This window comes from Dasypus novemcinctus, chromosome 9 (assembly GCF_030445035.2).
Source record: "Dasypus novemcinctus isolate mDasNov1 chromosome 9, mDasNov1.1.hap2, whole genome shotgun sequence".
Lineage (NCBI taxonomy): Eukaryota > Metazoa > Chordata > Mammalia > Cingulata > Dasypodidae > Dasypus > Dasypus novemcinctus.
In genome coordinates, this window is record NC_080681.1 from 107258731 (window position 1) to 107279800 (window position 21070).

A 21070-nucleotide genomic window follows, 5' to 3' on the forward strand; every position below is an offset into this window, starting at 1 on the left:
AAAAGTTATTTCAGGAGGATAATGGAATTCTAGTATATCTGAAGGGTGGCGTAGCTGATACCCTCCTGTATAGAGCTGTATAGAGCTGCTATGGTTCTTTTTTTTTTTTCTCTCTCTCTTTATGTGGGGTAACATGGATTGAACCCGGGACCTCATATATGGGAAGCAGGCGCTCAACCACTGAGCTACATCTGCTCCCCTATGGTTCTTAGAGTTGGTGGTATATGCTATGTATACAGCTGACCGTGGCTTCATTTCCCAAGAAGCAGGATTGATTTCAGTTTATCATTCCAGCGATCAGTTGTTTCAGTTTAGTTCCTCTCTCTGTGGACCAATAATTTGATAAATAACTGACCTTTTGAGGGATCAGTATTAATTGACATGTACTAACTGCCACCAATGAAGTAGGCTTTACCATGAGAAACAAAACAAAACAAAAGAGTCATGGCACCAAATTTCGTATCATAAATTTTTATCAACAGATTTTATACATCTGAGTTGCAATTAGGTATTTCAGTGCCCCAGTGAATCTGAAGCACTCATCATCAAAACATTATATTTCTTACTGCTTGTATTCATTGACTACATTTCTTATTGGATTAAGGGTAAATAAAATGAGTTAATGTTGAGTTTGAAGCCATGGCTGACCTTAGTCCTGATTTCTTAACTTCAGTTGTGTTTGATTAATGAACGTTGTTGGACCTAAATTTCAGCTTCAACTATACTGATCCAGCAATCATAGCTATCCAAAACACAAAGATCAACAGACATTAAATTGTTTTTTTTGGTTTTGGGTTTTTTTAAAATAGGGTTTTGCATGGCCAAAATTATCACAAAACCTATTGGCTAAAGTTTCTAAATATTTCATTCGTAAAAGATACCCTTAAGCCCTCATGTAGAAGTAACTTACTCTCAAATTATCTTTTACTTCTAACAAGCTTTATTTATAGATTCCTAGTATACTTCAAATTAAAAGGGAGATATTTTAGACATAGTAGATTGTCAAGTAGTGACAGATCACAGGAAAAAGTGACATAACCTAAAATTCATTAAACTATAGTGAGTTTTATTTACTGCTAAGCACACATCACAATAGTCTCTGGAGGTATTGAGCATATACATAATATTGAGCATAGCACAATATTGATCTTTATAACAGTTCTAAGAAAATCTAAATATATGTTCACTCTTTGCTCCCTGCTTAAGGAGACGGAAACGTACACGCACACACACACACACACACACACAAAAGATTGACTCCACTCAGGAGTATTGTGATAAAAATCAAAGTAAAAATGAAGAGCCAGGATATCTCTCAGTAAGAGATTGGATATAGGTAATTTACTTAACCAATCAATGAATGCTATGCAACTGTTAAAGAGAGATTTATAGGTTCTGACATGGAAAGATATCTCTCAGAAGTATTACTTGGGAAAAGCAAGTTATGAAATAGTATGTGTAACATCCCAATTTTATTTTTGGAAGAAGAAAAGAGATTAATAAATGCATAGAAGTAAATCTGGATGACTTCTCTAAGCTGTTAATGGTTAAGTCTGGATGATGGGATTGTACATGACTTTATTTTTTCAAAACTGCATATTTCTGTAATGTTTTTAATTTATAAAAATAAGCAGGTATTTCTTCCCTAATCAGAAGAAACAAAGATAACAAAATAACCAGCTTAAAGAAGGCAGAGAAATATTTAATACATTTTTAGAAAAAAATTGATGCTTGTTTAATGGGTAAGTGAATTTTAAACTTATGTAGCATGTTTCCCACCTTGACAATGCTGGAAAAATTATAACTGTACATGAGTATCAGGCATTCTTTATAACAAACCATCCAGCTGGGTATCAGTAGCTCCTTCTCTGAACCCTCGTCAACTTTCCCCAGCCATTGAAATGAACTTAATATTGGGAGTGTTGGCAAGACTTTTTGTTTCTATTGCCCCATCTCCCAATTCTTTGAAAGTGTGTTTGCTTGTGGTATATTACAAGTAGGAAAATCAATCATTTACATTTACTGGCTGATATTTGCAAGCATAACCATGCTGTTCAGTCCCAGTGTTTTGTTTGTAATTGGTCCAATTTATCTGATTCAGGTGCATTGTGGCCAGGTATGAAACCTGAAAGTGGTTTAATTCAGACTCCATCTCCAAGTCAACACAGTGTTCTTACCTGCACTACAGGGTTAACCACAAGCCAGCCAAGCCCAGCACATTATTCTTATCCCATTCAAGGTAAATAGGCATGGTTGTGTCTTTTGGATTTTTGGTATTTTTTTCTTTGTTTGTTCATTTGTTTGTTTTGGGTTTTGGTTTGTTTTTTTTTGTTGTTTGTTTGTTTTTTGATCATTGTTATTGCTGGGTTTTTGTTTGTTTTGCTTTGTTATTGTTTTGTTGTTTTGTTTTGTTTTTTAATTTACCTGTATCTCCAAACAAATTGGATGGATAATACAGGAGTTCTTTCTTTTAAAATAGAAAGGGGTGAGATTTGCTTTTGTGCATGCTCTTTTCCTGTTTGGCAAAATAGTCAAGGGCTGTGGTTCCTAAGTAGTTACCTCTTGAATCTGAGCTGCTTAGTAGAATTGAAGGCTTGTCTTTTGCATGTTGGTGTCCAAAATATCTTTCTAATTTTACTCTAGTCTGTTCTCTGGTCTGCATTATAAGTGAACAGAAGACTCCATGTGTTAAAACTTTGCTGACTTCAGAGTTTGCAAATTGTGAAGTCCAGTTTATCAGAGTGTATGTGAGATATGTGCTGTGTTGTGAGATGTGTGCTGCCTTTCTGCTGTGGTTTGTAACACCCTTACCCCATGTACTTTTTTACTTCTTGGTGAGTACTTCTCTTGCTCAAAAAGTTGTCTTGTTTCTACTTCATGATGAAGAACATAACATTAAAATTTGAACTCGAAACATCTCTGCCTTTCCAAGTTCTTCCTCTAAAAGGTTGGAATTATGACAGGACTATTAGGGGAAAAAGGACAAAAATATTAAAAAGGCACTGTGAAAGTAATTCCACCCCCTTTGTAAATCCTATTTAGGCAATTTGTCATCATTCCACATTGGCTATTAATGTCTGTGTGCATGGCTTCTCATCTGCCTCCTTTCTTCTGATTTGTCCCAGCCTTTTCATTGATCCCTTATAAAATGAGTGCTAAAGGGATAAAACTTCAACAGCAAAAACCTGTCGAGGTACTCAAGATATGAACTTTGTTATGAAAGAAAATGTTTAGATTAGATTAAATAATATTTTGAGTTTCAGTTAAATGATTGAGAATCAGATGATTGAGAGCCACTTTGTCCAATGAGCACAGAACTGGTCACTCTGTTCCTAAGACCTTGGTCTGATCTGCTTTTACCTCCTACTGTTTAACAAATCTCCCCTTCTCTTATTTTCCCTTCTTTCTTTATAAAATGGGAACAAAGCAGAAGGAAAAAAGCTCAAAGCCTGACTTTGTCTGTCTTCTCTACAACCCTTTTGGTTCTCTAGGTTGGTAGCCCATCAACCTTTGATTCAAGGTTAAAGCCTTTGGATTCAACTACAGGTATATTGGTAGTAAAGTCCTCCTAAAAAGAAATATCCCATCAACTCTACTTAGGTGGTACAAGAAGAGAAAGGAGTTCTCTTCTCTGATATTAATAACTCTCTACAGAGCTGTAGAACCACCACACCTCTCCCTCCTTGTAAAACAAGACCTACCTTTGGGGGTTATTCAGAACCCATTGCTTTAAAAGGATCATGAAAATATCCCTTAAATTTCACTACCACTATTGAAACTTAGTGGTTATTGTGGTTATTCTAACTTACCTCTTAGTGCAGTTTTTCCTTTTAATCACTTACCCTGGTTTCCCACGTTTTGTTCATGATAATTGCTAGTATTAAATGCTTACTGATTAAATGCTTAATGTTACTCATATAATCTTCACAACAACCCTATAAGAGAAGTACTATTATTAATCTCATTTTACAGTTAGGAAACGTAAGGCACAGAGAGGTTAAGTTCACAAAGATAGTTAATAATTAAGTCAGGGGGTAAACTGAGACCGTCTGACTCTAGAGCTAAGGCACAATACTTTGTTTCTTCCCACTCTTCTGCCTCCTATTAGATTATTCCTGCTGCTTGTTTTGTTTTCTTTCCTTTTTTTCCTCCAAAGTTAATATTATTTCTTCTTTGCTTCTTTTTCCTACTTTTAAAGTTTTAATGTGAAACTTTTTGGATTTTCCTTTATTTATACTTTTCAATATTGAAGTCATGGTATCCATATGAACTCTCCCATACTTGAGAACTTACACTAAATTCATTTGTCCTGCCTTTTTCTGGTTATACTGTTGGTCCGTAACATTGTTCATTTGCACTTTGGCACAGGATAAAAATTAAGGCAAAAGTTAATTATCAGGATATCAAGTTTTGCCATTTATTCTGAAGAAAAAAACGGTAGAAACTCAGGATGAAACAATTGGCCAAAATGATATATGGATATTATTGGTGGATTTGCATTACCTGGGTTCTCCACTATCATTATCACTTACCTTACCCTACTTCTTTTTTTTAGCATAGATAATGAATGTTAACTATCCAGAGCATCTTTCTTCCCTTTTATTCTGTAATTCCCCAATCATTTTCCAATCATTCTACAGAATAAAAACAAGGTCCAGTGTCCTCCCAACCCACCCCCAAGCATTCAACAATTGACATTAGCCTACCTTCCTGGGAAAGTTAGGAAATTATCTCAAAAATCAAATTCTACTTCTGGCTTCATCAGCTCTGAATTCCGCTAATGATATACTGCAAATCAAAGACTTTTCTCTAGTTTGTATGCCAGTGACACCGTAATGAGAAAGGAGAGCCCCATGCACTCATGAAAATGCTTTGATTAAGTAGATCAGACTTTTTTATATACATTTTTACCCCAGAGTGTCTGTCACTGTGTGGTCCTATCTCTGATCATTTTCTTCAGTTGAGATAGTTTGAATCATTAAATAATATTCAAGTATCAAAATTAATTTCAGAAATTTCAAATTTTTTTAACTTAATTGTGAATTTTAACAAATGTCTTTGGGTCAGATATTGTTGGTAACACATAATAGTCTTCCTTTGACTAGGAGACTTGGGTTTTTTTGTTTTGTTTTGTTTTGTTTTGTTTTGTTTTGTTTTGTTTTTATAAAGGGTATTTATCTGGGGTAGGAGCTTACAAATACCAGGCCATAAAACGTAAGTTACTTCCTTCACCAAAAGTCTGTTTTCACATGTTGGAGCAAGATGGCTGCCAACGTCTGCCAGGGTTCAGGTTTCCTGGGTTCCTCTGGGCTCAGCTCCTCTGTTTTCTCCACAAGGTCAGCTGTAGACTGTCAGGCCAACTGCTCTGTGTCTCTTCCTGGGGCTCCGGCTTAAGACCAGCATCAAATTCCAACATCAAAACTCCAACATCAAGAACCCTCTTGTTTATTAATAGACCTTATTTTTAAGAATAGTTTTAGAATTACAGAAAAGTGAACAAATAGTACAAAGTTTCCATATTATCCCTCTACCCCCATATAGTTTTCTCTATTAACAGCTTCATTAATATGGCACATTTGTTACAATTAAGAACCAACATTGGTGCACTATCATTTAAGTCCATAGTTTATTCAGAGTTCCTTAGTTTTTACCTGATATATTTTTTCTCTTCCACGATCCCATCCAGTTTACCACATTTCGTTTAGTTATCGTGTGTCTTTTTTTTTTTTAAGATTTATTTTTTTTATTTATTTCTCTCCCCTTTTTCCCCCTCCCCACCGTTGTCTGCTCTCTTTGTCCATTTGCTGTGTGTTTTTCTGTGACCGCTTCTATCCTTATCAGCGGCACTGGGAATCTGTGTTTCTTTTTGTTGCATCATCTTGTTGTATCAGCTCTCCGTGTGTGCGGTGCCATTCTTGGGCAGGCTGCACTTTCTTTTGCACTGGGCAGCTCTCTTTACGGGGTGCACTCCTTGGACATGGGGCTCCCCTGCACGGGGGACACCCCTGCATGGCATGGCACTCCTTGCACGCATCAGCACTGCGCATGAGCCAGCTCAACATGGGTTAAGGAGGCCCAGAGTTTGAGCTGTGGACCTCCCATGTGGTAGGCAGGCGCCCTATCCATTGGGCCAAGTACACTTCCCTGTCTTGTGTCTTTAGGTTCCTCTTGTCTATGCAGCTTCACAGACTTTCCTTGTTTCTGGTGACCTTGACAGTTTTGGGGAGTACTTGTCAGGTATTTTGTAGGATGCCCCTCTACTGGAATTTGTCAGATGTTTTTCTCTTGATTAGACTGGTGTTACGGATTTTGGAGAAGACAATCACAGTGGTAAAGTAACTTCTTCGTCACATTATATAAAAGGTACATATTATCAACTGGATTTATATCTGTTAGTTTTGAGCTTGATCACCTGTCTGATGTACTATTTGTCAGAATTTTCTACTGTAAAGTTATCCTCCCCCTATTCCCCTTTTCCATACGTACTGTTAGTATGGAGCTTCCTACACATAGCTCACACTTAAGGAGGTGTGGAGCATCTACATAATTTACTTGCAATTCTTCTGCGTAGACTTGTCTCCTCTCCCTCATTTATTACTTCATTCACTCATTTATTCATATTAGAATGGACTTATAGATATTTATTTTATACTTTGGGTTATAATCCAAAGTACTTCATTTTGTTGCTCAAATTGTTCCAGTTTCGGCCATTGGGAGTTCTTTCATTTGGGTTCTGTATCCCTTTTGACATGTCCCCATCAATGTGGGTGGGTGTTTTTGAATACTTCCTTTCTACTTCCTATCACTACAGGTGCTCCAGGCTCATCTTGTTTATTTTCTGCCCTCAAGATGCCCTAAATCCTTTTATTGGAGAATGGTATTTGAAACCAAGATCTGGGTACTAGGTGTACTTGTTGCTACTGTCATTTCTTTTAAGCCCTAAGCTGACAGAGCAAAGAAATGTATATATGTATACTAACCCATACAGATACCTGCACATATCTATAAATACTTCTGTGTGTAACTGTATCTATATTAAGTTTAACCTGAGTTCTTACTGATATCTCCAGCTATAATCCATTACCATATGGAGGATCATTTTAGCCTCCTATCCTTTCTGATATGAAAATTTCTACTGCAACAGTGAGAATTTACTACACTGATTTTACGAAGCTTCTCAAGGGGAATTTTGTTTTGTGCATTGTTGTAACCCAAGCACATGTAATGGTACTTGGCACATACTATGCAGTCAAAATTTTTTTAAAGTTTTATTTTATTTTTTATTTTTTATTTTTAGAGAAGCTTTAGATTACATAAGTGTTACATAAAAAATATAAGTGGAGAAGCACCTGTGGCTCAATCAGCTGGGTTCCCATCTACCATATGGGAGGCCCTGGGTTTGTGTCCTGAGGCCTCCTTGTGAAGGCAGGCTCGCCCACACCCTGCAGAGTGCTGCCCAACCTGCAGATGCCACAGAGTGCTGCCCGGCCCACAAGTGCTGCAGAGAGCCGCTCAGCAAGGTGACGCAACAGCAACAAAAAAAGGGAGACAAGCAAAAACAGAGTAAAACATGCAGCAAATGGACACAGAGAACAGATAGCAAGCAAGCTACAATGGGGGAGGGGAAATAAAAAATAAATAAAAATTAAAAAATACAGACACAGAAGAACACACAGCAGTGGACACAGAGAGCAGATAGCAAGCAAAAAAAAAAACTACAAGGGGGAAATAAGAAGATAAATATATGTGTGATTCCCATATGCCCCACTCCTTCCCCCTCCAATACTTTCCCACATTAACAACATCCTTCATTAGTGTGGTACATTTTTTCAATTGATGAACCCATATTGCTGCCAACCATGGACTACAGTTTGGATTATAGTTTATACTCTGTCCCACACAGTTTTGTAAGTTATGACAAAATATACAATGGCCTAAACCATCACTGCAGCATCACGCAGGACAAATCCAATGTCCAAAAAGTTCCCCCATGTTATACCTATTCTTCCCTCTCCCATCCCTGAAAACCTCTGGTGGCCACTACCTTTACATCAATGATAAGAGTTCTTTCATTGCTAGAATAATAAGTCTACGTAGAATAAATATTTGATAAATAAGTGGCTGAAAAGTTTTGGGGAGAGTGGGTGTAGCTAAGTGGTTGAGCACCTGCTTCTCATGTATGAGGTTCCAGGTTCAATCCCCAGTACCTCCTAATAAAAAAAGTTCTGGTAATAATGGTTGGTGGTAATCTTAGTACAACATTGTGAACATAATTAACAGTACTGAATTATATATATTTGAATGTGATTAAAAGGGGGACATTTACTTTGTGTATATGTTACTAGAATAAAAGTTAAAAAACAAAACCATAGGATTGTATAACCATTGAACCCTAATATAAACCATGGACTAGCATAGATACATGATTTAATATTTTTTCATTAGTTGTAACGTATGTACCATGCTAATGCAAGGTGTTGATAATGGGGGCAGGGGTATGTGGGAACTCTATTTTTTCCATGATTTTTCTGTAAACCTACAACTTCTCTAATGAAATAAATATTTGATAAAGAAGTGGCTAAATGAATGACCCAGTTAGTCAGTTTAAACCAAAACATATACAATTTATGCTGGGTCTCAAATGATCCATAATTGGATTAATTCTTGTCAGTTACTTTGGCTACATACTGAGAGTAAATTTTGGGAACCTACCCAACTGCCTGCTTCTAGATAATTCCAGTCTAGCAAAAAATAATGATTTTTCCCTTTTCACTTAGAACATACAAGACTTATATACATGAATCCCACAGATATTCATTGAGCATCACCAAATGTATGTCAGGAACAATAGATGCAGGAAATGATGAACAAAATAGCATGATTCTGCCCTTATAGTCTAGTGGGAGAGACAGAAATCAAGCAAGCAAATAAGTAACAAATTTTGAAAAATATTCTGAAATAAAGAGATTTCTATGATTTAGAATATAAGGAAAGGATTTTGTTTTGATGGTGGGGTCAATGAAGGGATTTCTGTGGTAGTGGGACCTGCTGAATAAAAGTCATCCATGTTGGTAGGGTGAAGGGGCAGAGTGGAGAGAGCAACATTGGAAAGGTCCTCAGGTGAGAGTTTGTCTTGTTCTGAGAAACTCATGGAAAGGCATTGTGAGCAACGTTGGTGGAGTGACATGACAGGAAATAAGAGATGTAGAAACTAAAGTCTTGCACAAACTGCCATTAACCCTGGGGTTAACCCTCCAGCTTTGAGACAGCACTTAATTCAACTGTACTTCTCACCATTCTATAACCAAAGTTATCTCTGTGTTTTGACATAGGTGGACCTCTTGTGGGACATGGTTCTTAGAAGCTTCATCTTCCAGTGATTTGACAGGTCCACTGTCAAGACAGGAATAGGAACTGTCCAAACAGTTGGCCATTCCATTGGCTTTTGGAGAGTTGACAACCATTAGATATATTACAATAGGAGCTACCATTTGGATTCTCTTTGGTTCTGTAAAATTTTAGTTTTCATGGCATATTTCATTGCTAGTACTTTTGTTTTTTAAACATGCAATTGAGTATTGTTTTTATTGAGACATACCTATTAATATGCAAAATAATCAGTACATTTTTATGAGGTACCTGGCTTTTTAGTCATAACCATATGTGGAGTAAAGCATGCAATGATTGTATACATTTTTAAGTTTAGCTTGATTTCAGTGATGGTTACAAGAGCCTGCCTCCCTCACTAGAATTTAAACTCTATGAGGACAGGAACTTTGTTTTGTTCACTATTCAATCTTCCTCAGTGGCTAGAACAGATTTAGGGCACATAGTAGACCCTGATATATACTTACTTTGTAAATGAATGAATGAATGGCACGTTAGAGATAATTTGGTTGAGTTGGAGAAAGAAGTGTTATTGAGCCCTAAAAACTTCCTAGGTTTGTAGGACAGGATCCCTTAAAATAGAAATCACTACTGCTGAGAGAAAATTGTGATTTTTTTTTTCAATATACTAAGTATTAACAGCTAGCTTCACAGCAGGGATAAAAGTGCGTGGCCAGGGAAACAGATATGGTTCAAACCCACATGGGAGGTTCTGGGTTCCATTCCCAGTGCCTCCTAAAGAAAAACAAATAATGAGCAAAAACAATGAACAAAAACAACGAGCAGACAAGGAGCAAAAAAAAAAATGAGCAAACAAATGAGGGAGCCAACTCAGGGGTGGGGAGGAGAATACATGGCTTATTGTAAAGTTTTTTAGCTCCAACTCAATTCAATAAGTAATCTGAAAACTATTAAATTTATAAAATCACCTTGTCAGTAGGGTACATTCTTTACCATGTGTATAGAGATAAGATATAAGTGAGATATACTTCTAAGCATTAATAAGTTATTAAGAAGGTAGAACAGATTTTAAAAATAGGAGGACAAGGAGTGTACTGCAAAACCAGGACCAAAGAAGAATTACACTGGAACGGACTTTGCTGGGAGAGATAAATTTAACAGGTTAAATGGGTTCTTCGTCTTCTTTCCCATTGTAAATCATCTATGTTTAGTCTGCTTTATTATCATCCTTCCTAGCAAAATGAACTGGCAATAGAATCTGGAATCTACTCAAAATTCTTTTCCACAAGAATGATGAAAAACTACTTATAGAATCGTCTTGCCTATTGATTCTTTTCTCAGCACTTCTTTTTATGAAAAAGAATATGTTGAACCAGCATAGAAAAGAAGAGGTGGGAAGAAAATATACCCTCTGTAAGGTTATAAAAATACCCTCTCTTAAGTTATAAAATCTATTTCATTTTGTTTTTGTGTTTAAAAAAGTAAGCCCTTATGAGTTGTGGGGTTTTTTTGGTGAGGGGAAGGAAGGAGTGTTCTAAAACAGAAAGTTATCCTGGGCTGTTAGGAAGTCTCATCCCTAGTTCAGCCACTGACTCTTGAGGAAATAGCACCAAAAGATTGGAATTATCTTGACAAGTTACTTTAACTGTTCTATTTCCCAGTTTCTTCATCTGAAAGCTATTCCTTATACCTAACTGACCTGAATCTCTTTTAGACTCTTCTCTAAGCAGAGTACCCTTGGGGGAAGGGATGAAAATTCTCTAATTTTGACCAGTACTCTCAAGTTTCTGCTGCATTTTTCACCTTCCCTACTTAATGGGAGTTTTCCTGTTAATTCCCTGTGCAGGACTTTGTTGCTAATAGGGTAGGTAGGTAGATAGTTGTGCCTGACCAGTTAATACTCCAAGCTGATCATGCTGGTGAACCCTTATGGTGTGTGTGACTGCAGTAGGAGCCAGGTCTAAGCGTGCTTGTTGAAGACCCGTACGTCACAATCTCAGTTATACTGTGCACCAGCAAAAAAATCACTGTGGCAAATACTGGTGCATGAGATCTTATTGTTTTTCTCACTAAAACTCTGGTGAAATCTATGATGGAAGTATGAAAACCTTATCCCAAATTTCTTGTCTTAAGGAGCCTAAGTAGTTTATAAAGTACATTTTTACCTGGCCAAAATAATATTTAATATATTCTGGATTTTTCTAAGCTCATTGATAAATGCCTAAATGCCAGATCATGATGGTATTTATTCCACATTAATAATACATTATTTTGAGTAGAGCACAAGAAGTAATTCCAAGCATTTAAGAATTTGGAGGACCAGCTCTTTCCCTCAAAGTAATTATGTTGTATCAGAAAAGGCATGATTTGTGGCTAGTGACAACAATATTATAGTGCAGGATTTACAAGAGGGTTTTCCAGAGCTCTTATTACTGCTAATAATTGTCAGTAGGTTACCATTACAGGTGAGTCATTTTTCTATCACTGGAGAAGTTGGGTCGGAGTGATTTGGTTTAGCTTCTGATTTCATTGGTATCAGTAGTTTGAGTTGGTGCATTATGTATGTATCCTTTTAGGACTTTATTAGGAAGAGTTGAAGATTGAAGTTTAAACAGAAATGTTTGAAGTGTTTTGTTTCTAATCAAATCTGAATTGAGAAATGACATGTAAAAAAGCAAAACTAGTATTTATGTTCCCTTTGCAAAAATGTTCTTTATTTCCTTGTAGATCTAGTCACTTAAGGCACAATACATTTTCAATTTCTTTTATCCTTTTTAAGTTATGTGGTAACTAATATGTTTTATTACTTTCAATCCTGTAGCTTCAAGCACAAATGCCAGCCTGATATCCACTTCATCTACAATTGCCAATATTCCAGCAGCAGCAGTTGCTAGCATCTCAAACCAGGTACAGTGCTACTTTTGTTGTCCCGTTTGATATGGTTCAACTGGCTTGTTCTACCCCTCCACTTACCATGGTCAATTTGGCCATGTAAGAAACAACCAGGAATTAAATTAATTGTAGAGAACTTCCTAAATGGCTTTCTCAGGCCATCCTTCAGTTTCTCTCCTTCCTCCACTGAACCTATTACGGTTTTATCTGCTCCTTTATCTACTAGGTTTGTCTTGACATCCTACCCCAACTTCACTAGAATGTAAGCTCCATAAAGGTACAGATTTTTCCTATTTTGTTTACTTATCTATCCCCAGAGTCTAGAAATGTACCTCACATTAAAAGAACCCACATATTGGTGAAATGAACAAATATTACCTCCACTTTTTTTTTAACCCCCATTCCTTTGTGAATTCTTGTTGGTCTGGTCTTGATCATTGTTTTAACTTTTTATGCTTAGAATGTCAATGATAATATCTTTAGTGTTTAGAATTTTTTGTTTTTGTTATATTGTTTTTATTCCTTGTTATCTCTGCAGCAATTAATACTGTCTGGATATTTTTTTTCTGGCCACTGTTAACATTTCTATTTTGGAGTAAATTACTGGTTTTTTTTGTTTGTTCTTTTTTTTTTTTTTAATTAAAGAAGTGGTAGGTTTACATAAAAGTCGTGCATAAAATACAGAGTATCCATATACCTCCCTATTATTAACAACTTGCATTAGTATGGTGTATTTGTTAGAATTCATGAAAGAATATTTTCATAGTTGTGCTGTTAACTATATTCCGTTGTTTACAATAGGGTTCAATGTGTTTTACAATCCTATGTTTTGCTTTATTGTAGTAGCATATATACAACCTAAAATTTCCCCTTTTAATCACATTCACATACATAATTCAGTGCTGTTAATTACATTCACAGTGTGCAGCCATCTGGTACCATCCATTACCAAAACTTTACCATCAACCCAAATAGAAACTCTGTGCGATTCAAGCATTAACGCCCCATTCCCTACCCCCACCCAGGCCCCTGGTATCTTATACTTTAGATTCTGACTCTATGAGTTTGCTTATTCTAATTATTTCATGTAAGTAAGGTCATACAATAATTTGTCCTTTTATATCTGACTTATTCAACTTGATGTCTTCAAGGTTCATCCATGTTGTTGCATAAATCAGAACTTTGTTCCTTTTTACAGCTGAATAATATTCATTCTGTATATATATATATATATATATATCACATTTTATTTATCCTTTAATTGGTTGATAGACACTTGAGTTGCTTCCATCTTTTGGCAATTGTGAATAAGATCCACTGTGAACAACAGTGTGCAAATATCTGTTTGAATCCCTGCTTTCAATTCTTTTGGGTATATACCTGGAAGTGGGATTGCAGGGTCATACAGTAATTCTCTATTTAACTTTCTGAGAAGCTGCCACACTGTCTTTCACAACAACTACACCATTTTATATTCCCACCAATAATGAATGACAAGTGTTCCTATTTCTCCACATCCTCTCCAACACTTGAAATTTTCTGTTTATTTAATAGTAGCCGTTCTGGTGGGTATGAAATGGTATCTCATTGTGGTTTTGATTTGCATTTCCCTAATAGCTAAATGATGTTGAGCATCTTTCCATGTGTTTTTTTGGCCATTTGTATATCGTCTTTGGAGAAAGGCCTATTCCAAGCCTTCTGTCCATTTTTTAATTGGATTGTTCGCTTTTTATTTTTGAGTTGTAGGATTTCTTTATGTATTCTAGATATTAAACCCTTATAGGAAATGTGATTTCCAAATATTTTCTCCCCTTGAGTAGGTTGTCTTTTTACTTTCATTATAAAGTCCAAAACTTTTTAAATTTGATGAGGTCCTATTTATTTTTTTCTTTTGTTACTTGTGCTTTGAGTGTAAAATCTAAGAAACCATTGCCTACCACAAGGTACTGAAGATGCTTCCCTATGTTTATATTTTCTTCTAGGAGTTTTATAGTCCTGATTCTTCTATTTAGGTCTTTGATCCATTTTGAGTTAATTTTTGTATACTATTTGAGATAGGAATCCACCTTCATTGTTTTACATGCAAATACTCAGTTCAACCAGCACCATTTATGAAGAGACTAGTCTTTCCCAATTGAGTGAACTTGGCAGCCTTGTCAAAATTCAATTAGCCATAGATATGAGGGTCTATTTCAAAACTCTCAATTGATTCCATTGGTCTATGTCTATCCTTGTGCCAGTACCATGCTGTTTTGATCATGGTAGCTTTGTAATACATTTTAAAGTCAGGAAGTATGAATCCTCCAGCCTCAATCTTCTTTTTCAGTACAGTTTTAGTTATTTGGGGTCTCTTGCCCTTCCAAATAAATTTGAATTGATTGGCTTGTCCATTTCTGCAAAGAAGGTTGTTGGAATTTTGATTGGGATTGAATGGAATCTGTGAATCGTTTTGGGTAGACCTGACATCTTAAGAATAGTCATACAGTCCATGAACACAGAGTGTCCTTCCACTTATTTACATCTTCTTTAATTTCTTTTAGCAAAGTTTTGTAGTTTTCTTTACATCACTGTTAAATTTATTCCTAGATATTTGCAAGTGGAATTTTTAAAAATTTCCTCCTCAGGTTGCTCATTACTAGTATATAGAAACACTACTAGTAGATTTTTGCATCTCGACCTTGTATTGTCTCTCTCTGCTGAATTCATTTATTAGCTCTAATAACTTTGTTGTAGATTTTTCAGGACTTTCTATATATAGGATCATGTCATCTGCAAATAGTGAAAGTTTTACTTCTTCCTTTCTATTTTAAATACCTTTTATTTCTTTTTCTTGCCTAATTGCTCTCACTAGAACTTACAATACAATGTTCATTAACAGTGGTGACAATGGGCATTTTTGTCTTATTCCAAATCTTAGAGGAAAACCTTTTAGTCTTTCACCATTGTATATGATGTTAGCAGTGGGTTTTTCATATATGCCTTTTATCCTTTTGAGGAAGTTTCCTTCCATTCCTCTTTTTCTAAATGTTTTACCAAAAAAGCGTTCTGGATTTTGTCAGATGCTTTTTCTGCATTAATTCAGATGATCATGTGATATTTTTTATTCATTCTGTTAATGTGGTGTATTGCATTAATTGATTTTCTTATGTTGAACCACATTGCGTACCAGGGATAAATCACATTTGATCATGCTATACAATTTTTTTTCTTCTTTTTTTTTAAAGATTTATATTTTATTTATTTCTCTCCCCTCCCTCACCCCCATCGCTGCTCTCTGTGTCCATTCGCTGTGTGTTCTTCTGTGTCCACTTGTATTCTTGTCAGCGGCACTGGGAAACTGCATCTCTTTTTTTGCTGCATCAGCTCGCCATGTGTGCAGTGCCACTCCTGGGCAGGCTGCGCTTTTTTCACACGGGGCAGTTCTCCTTATGGGGCGCACTCCTTGCGTGGGGGCTCCCCTATGCAGGGGACACCCTGCCTGGCACAGCACTCCTTGTGCACATCAGCACTGCGCATGGGCCAGCTCACCACATAGGGCAGGAGGCTCTGGGTTTGAACTCTGGACCTCCCATGTGATAGGTGGATGCTCTATCAGTTGAGCCAAATCCACTTCCCCTTTTTTTTTTCTTTTAAGTACTGGGGCCAGGGATTGAACTCAGGAACTTGTATGTGGAAAGCTGGTGCTCAACCACTGAGCCACATCAGCTCCCATGAGTTGTTTTTTTCGTTTGTTTGCTTGTTTGTTTTTAGGAGGCACTGGGAACTGAACCCAGGACCTCCCGTGTGGGAAGAAGGCACACAGTCACTTGAGCCACATCCGCTCCCTATATAATTATTTCACCGTGCTCTTAGATTTTTTTGCTAGTATTTTGTTGAGGAATTTTGCATCTATATTTGTAAGAGAAACTGGTCTATAATTTCTTTTCCTTGTCTTTATCTGGCTTTGGTATTAGGGTGATGTTGGCTTAGTTGAGTTAGGTAGTGATCCCTCAGGCTTTTTTGGATGAATTTGAGCAAGAGTGGCATTAATTCTTTTTTTTTTTTCTTTTTTTAAACCTTTTTTTTTTTTTTTAAGATTTATTTATTTATTTAATTTCCCCCCCTCCCCTGGTTGTCTGTTCTTGGTGTCTATTTGTTGCGTCTTGTTTCTTTGTCTGCTTTTGTTTCTTTGTCCGCTTCTGTTGTCGTCAGCGGCACAGGAAGTGTGGGCGGCGCCATTCCTGGGCAGGCTGCACTTTCTTTTCACGCTGGGCGGCTTTCCTCACGGGCGCACTCCTTGTGCGTGGGGGCTCCCCAACGCGGGGGACACCCTTGCGTGGCACGGCACTCCTTGCGCGCATCAGCACTGCGCATGGCCAGCTCCACACGGGTCGAGGAGGCCCGGGGTTTGAACCGCGGACCTCCCATATGGTAGACAGACGCCCTAACCACTGGGCCAAAGTCTGTTTCCCACATTAATTCTTTTTTAAATGTTTGGTAAAATTCATCTGTTAAGCCCTTTTTCCTGGGCTTTTATTTTTTGGGGAGGTTTTTGATGACTGATTCAATCTCTTCTAATTGGTTTGTTGAGATCTTCTATTTCTTCTAGAATCAGTATAAGTTGTTCGTGTGTTTCCAGAATTTGTCCATTTCAACTGGGTTGTCTAATTTGTTGGCATACACTTGTTCATATTATCCTCATATGATCCTTTTTATTTCTTTGGGGTCAGTAGTAATGTAACCCTTCTCATTTCTGATTTTATATATTTGTGCCCTCTCTCTTTTTTCTTTGTCAGTTTAGCTAAACGTTTGTCAATTTTATTGATCTTTTCAGAGAAACTTTTTTTTTATTTTTTATGTTTGTCCTTTATTTGTTTAGTCCTTTAGTCCACAAATACTTATTGAGTACCTACTATATATCTGGCATTCTTCTGAAGACTATATATATATATCTCACTTTCATGGCTCTTACTCTGTCTTCTTTTCTAACATGGATACTCTTCATTTAGTTTTTGGGAGGTTTTTTTGTTTTAAAATTGTATTGTGGTAACACATATATAACATAAAATTTGCTGTTTTAACCATTTTTAGGTATACATATAGTGGCATTAATTATATTCACAATGTCGTGCAGTCATAACCACCATCCTTTACCAAACAGATACGTTCTACCCATTAAGCTATAATTCTCCATTCCCATCTCACCCTAGCCTCTGGTAACCACTATTCTACTTTCTGTCTCTATGAATTTGCCTATTCTAGTTATTTCACTTAAGTGGAATCATACAAGATTTGTCCTTTTGTGTCTGCCTTCTTCCTCTTAGCATAATGTTTTCCAAGTTGTAGCATGTATCAAAACTTCATTCCTTTTTATAACTGAATAATACTCCATTGCATGTATAAACCACATTTTGTTTATCCATTGTCTCTTGATGGCATTTAGGTAGTTTCCATATTTGGGCTATTGTGAATAATGCTGCTATCAACATTGGCCTACAAGTTCCTATTTTCTGTCCTCTTGGGTATATGTCTAGGCGTGGAATTATCAAGTATACAGTAGTTCTGTATTTAACTTTTTGAAGAAACTCCATTCAGTTTTTCAACATGTTGATTACTTTGTCCCCAGGAATGTTTATCCACACTCTTAAATGTTCATTTTACTACTTATGAAATAATGATTATAGTCCTAATCTCATAAAATCCATAGGCTTCCCATGATAGAGATTTTTTTTTTTTAAGCCCTGGAATTTCCCCTGTGTTTGAACAAGGCTTTTATTCTGCCCTTTCTTCTGTCTCCTAAACCCCTAAAATAAAACCACTTTTCTCTGTGACTCCCCAATTCTTGTCAGTGGCAAAATGTTTTCTTAATAAACCTAGGTTTATGACCTGTTCTGTTACCTTCCTGTTTTTCCTCCTACTCCCTTCCCTAATCCAGTATTTCTGGAATTCTTTCCTTCCTTTTCTTTTTATTTTGCTCTTCATTTCCCATGTTTTTATTTTCCCCCTTTATTCCTGAACTACCATGGTTAACTGTGCTTCTTATCTCTAATTTTTCACTGTCTTTCCATTTTCTAAAATGCTATTTGATTTTCTGCAAATACCATTTTTTATCCTGTACTCATCTGCTCAGAATATTTTCCTGTTTTTTTTTTTGTTTGTTTGAATTTGATAGTCCCCATTTCTACACAAGCTATAAACCATTGCCTAAAGAATCTTAATTCCTATTCCTTAACCAGAGATCCTCTGTTTAACCAGATTCAATATCTGGTCCCTTAATAAAACCTTTTCAGGGACTTTTCATGAAAGAAAACCTCTTCTATTGACCACCCCAGTTCACAGTGGTAGTTTTCTTCTCCTGTGTGTCATTCATGTGATAAATAATATACAGCCACATTGTTGGAAACATTTTGTTTTCTCTCCTGCTAAGATTTTTTTAGGTCCTGGGGACCAGAGATTGAACCCAGGACCTCACATGTGGAAGCTAGTGCTCAATCACTGAGCCACACCAGCTTCCCTGAGTTGGGTCTTTCATTTTGTTTTTTGCCTGTTGTTTGTTTCTTTTTTTTTTTTAGGAGGCACCAGGAACCAAACCTGGGCCCTCCCATGTGGAAGGCGGGCACTTAACAACTGGAGCCATATCCACTCCCTCCTGCTAAGATTTTTAGTTTCAGCTAGTGTGACATATTATCTTTTCCCAAATGTGTGTGCGTGCACACACACACTGAATTATATTTAACTTTAGCAAATGCTCATTAACTGTTTATGGATAGTAGTCTGATCAGTTACCTTCACTCTTTTTATCATCAACATCAGTGTCTGGGAAGTGGATTTGGCTCAACTGATAGAGCATCTGCCTACCACATGGGACCAGGATTCAAACCCAGGGCCTCCAGACCCGTGTGGTGAGCTGGCCCACAGGCAGTGCTAATACACACGAGTGCCATGCCACGCAGGGGTGACCCCGCGTAGGGAAGCCCCATGCACAAGAGTACACCCAGTAAGGAGAGCCACCCCACGCGCAAGGAATGCAGCCTGCCCAGGAGTGTCGCCACACACACGGAGAGCTAATGCAGCAAGATGACACGGCAAGAAAAGACACACGGAATCCTGGTGCCACTGACAAGAATGCAAGTGGACACAGAAGAACACACAGCAAATGGACACAGAGAGCAGACAACTGGTGGGGAGGAGGGTAAGGGGAGAGAAATAAATAAAAAATAAGTCTTAAAAAAAAAATGCATGTCAATGGAATTTTCTTTTTTTTTTTTTAAAGATTTTTTTTTTTTATTTATTACCCCCACCTCATTGTTTGCACTCACTTTCTGCTCTCTGTGTACATTTGCTGTGTGCTCTCTGTATCTGCTCATCTTCTCTTAGGTGGCATGGAAATCAAACCTGGGACCTCCCATATGGGAGAGAGGAGCTCAATCACTTGAGCCACCTCAGTTCCCTGCTTTGTTGTGTCTCTCATTGTCTCTCTTTGTGTTTCCTTGTTGCATCATCCTGTGTGTCAGCTTGCTGTGCCTACCTGTCAACGCCAGCTCACTGTCTCGCTCATCTTCTTCAGGAGGCACTGGGACTTCCCAGGTGGTAGGCAGGAGCTCAATTGCTTGAGCTACATTCAAATTCCCTGAAATTCTTTCAAGTTTGTGGATTTGAGCTTTTTGTCATACAAGTTTTTCACTGCTTTATTAAAGTATAATTGACACGCAGTAAACTGCACATACTTTTATTGTGCAATTTGATAAATTTTGATGTTTGTCCTGTGAAACCACTAAAAGTTTCCTCCTAAACTTTTAAAGAAACAGCTTTTCATTTGTAAAGAAAATCCGATTGTTTAAAAAAAAAACCTAGAGAAAATAATCACTTTTTTTTTCATGAGGGAAATTATAACATTTACTCTGCCATTCAAGATACATATATTGGGAAGTGGACTTGGCCCAATGGATAGGGCGTCCACCTATCACATGGGAGGTTCGAGGTTCAAACTCCAGACCTCCTTGACCTGTGTGGAGCTGGCCCGTGCACAATGCCGATGCGTGCAAGAAGTGCCGTGCCATGCAAGGGTGTCCCCCAGGTAGGGGAGCCCCACGCACAAGGAGTGCGCCCTGTAGGAGAGCCACCCAACGCAAAAGAAAGTGCAGCCTGCCCAAGAATGGTGTCATGCACACAGAGAGCTGACATAACAAGATGACACAACAAAAAGAAACACAGATTCCTGGTGCTGCTGATAAGAATGGAAGCGGTCACAGAAGAACACACAGCGAATGGACACAGAGACAGACAGCTAGGGGAGGGCGGAAGGGGAGAGAAATAAATAAAAAATAAGTCTTAAAAAAAAAAAGATACATATGTTCAGCTTCTGCTCTGGCATAGACACTGGGTTAGGCACTAGGGATTCGAGGTTTAATAAGACTCTTTCTCTGCCTGCAAGCAGCTTTAGAGTCTAAGACAAGTATCAGTCTTTGTCCCAGGAACTAATCCGACCCACCTCCTGTTTGCTTTTTTTAATTCATACATTTTTTATTAATCAGTGTTATTGAAATGTGTTCAAAAACATACAGTACATACATAGTATACAGTCATTGGTGTTTGGTATAATCACAGAGTTGTACATTCATCACTTCAATCAATATTAGAGTGATAATCATGATTTAATGTAGAATATGTACTTTTTTAAAAACTCGTTTGTCCTTAGAAGCACTACCATCTAGAAAAGTGGTTTGTAAACTTCTTTTATACAGTAGAATATTTTCTTCAAAGGTTCTGTGCAGAAATTGTTATATTAGAAAAAGGGGCATTGTGTGTAGATTGCATGGGACCCTTCCCTTTCAGCCTCTATCTTATCCCA

The 21070-nt window shown here is 37.2% G+C and overlaps 1 protein-coding gene across 8 annotated transcripts in view; it reads left to right on the plus strand.

The window, feature by feature from the left end:
• EYA3 (EYA transcriptional coactivator and phosphatase 3) overlaps positions 1-21070 on the plus strand; it is a 124108-nt gene that overhangs the window by 70830 nt on the left and 32208 nt on the right. For 4 of the 8 annotated variants that reach the window (XM_058304797.1, XM_058304796.2, XM_058304798.2 and 1 more), the window contains 2 exons: positions 2102-2239; positions 12170-12255. In XM_058304797.1, the coding sequence (XP_058160780.1) occupies positions 2102-2239; positions 12170-12255 (224 nt within the window). The remainder of the gene's footprint in view (positions 1-2101; positions 2240-12169; positions 12256-21070) is intronic. The other 4 variants (XM_058304800.1, XM_058304799.1, XM_071217605.1 and 1 more) reach the window with 1 other exon arrangement.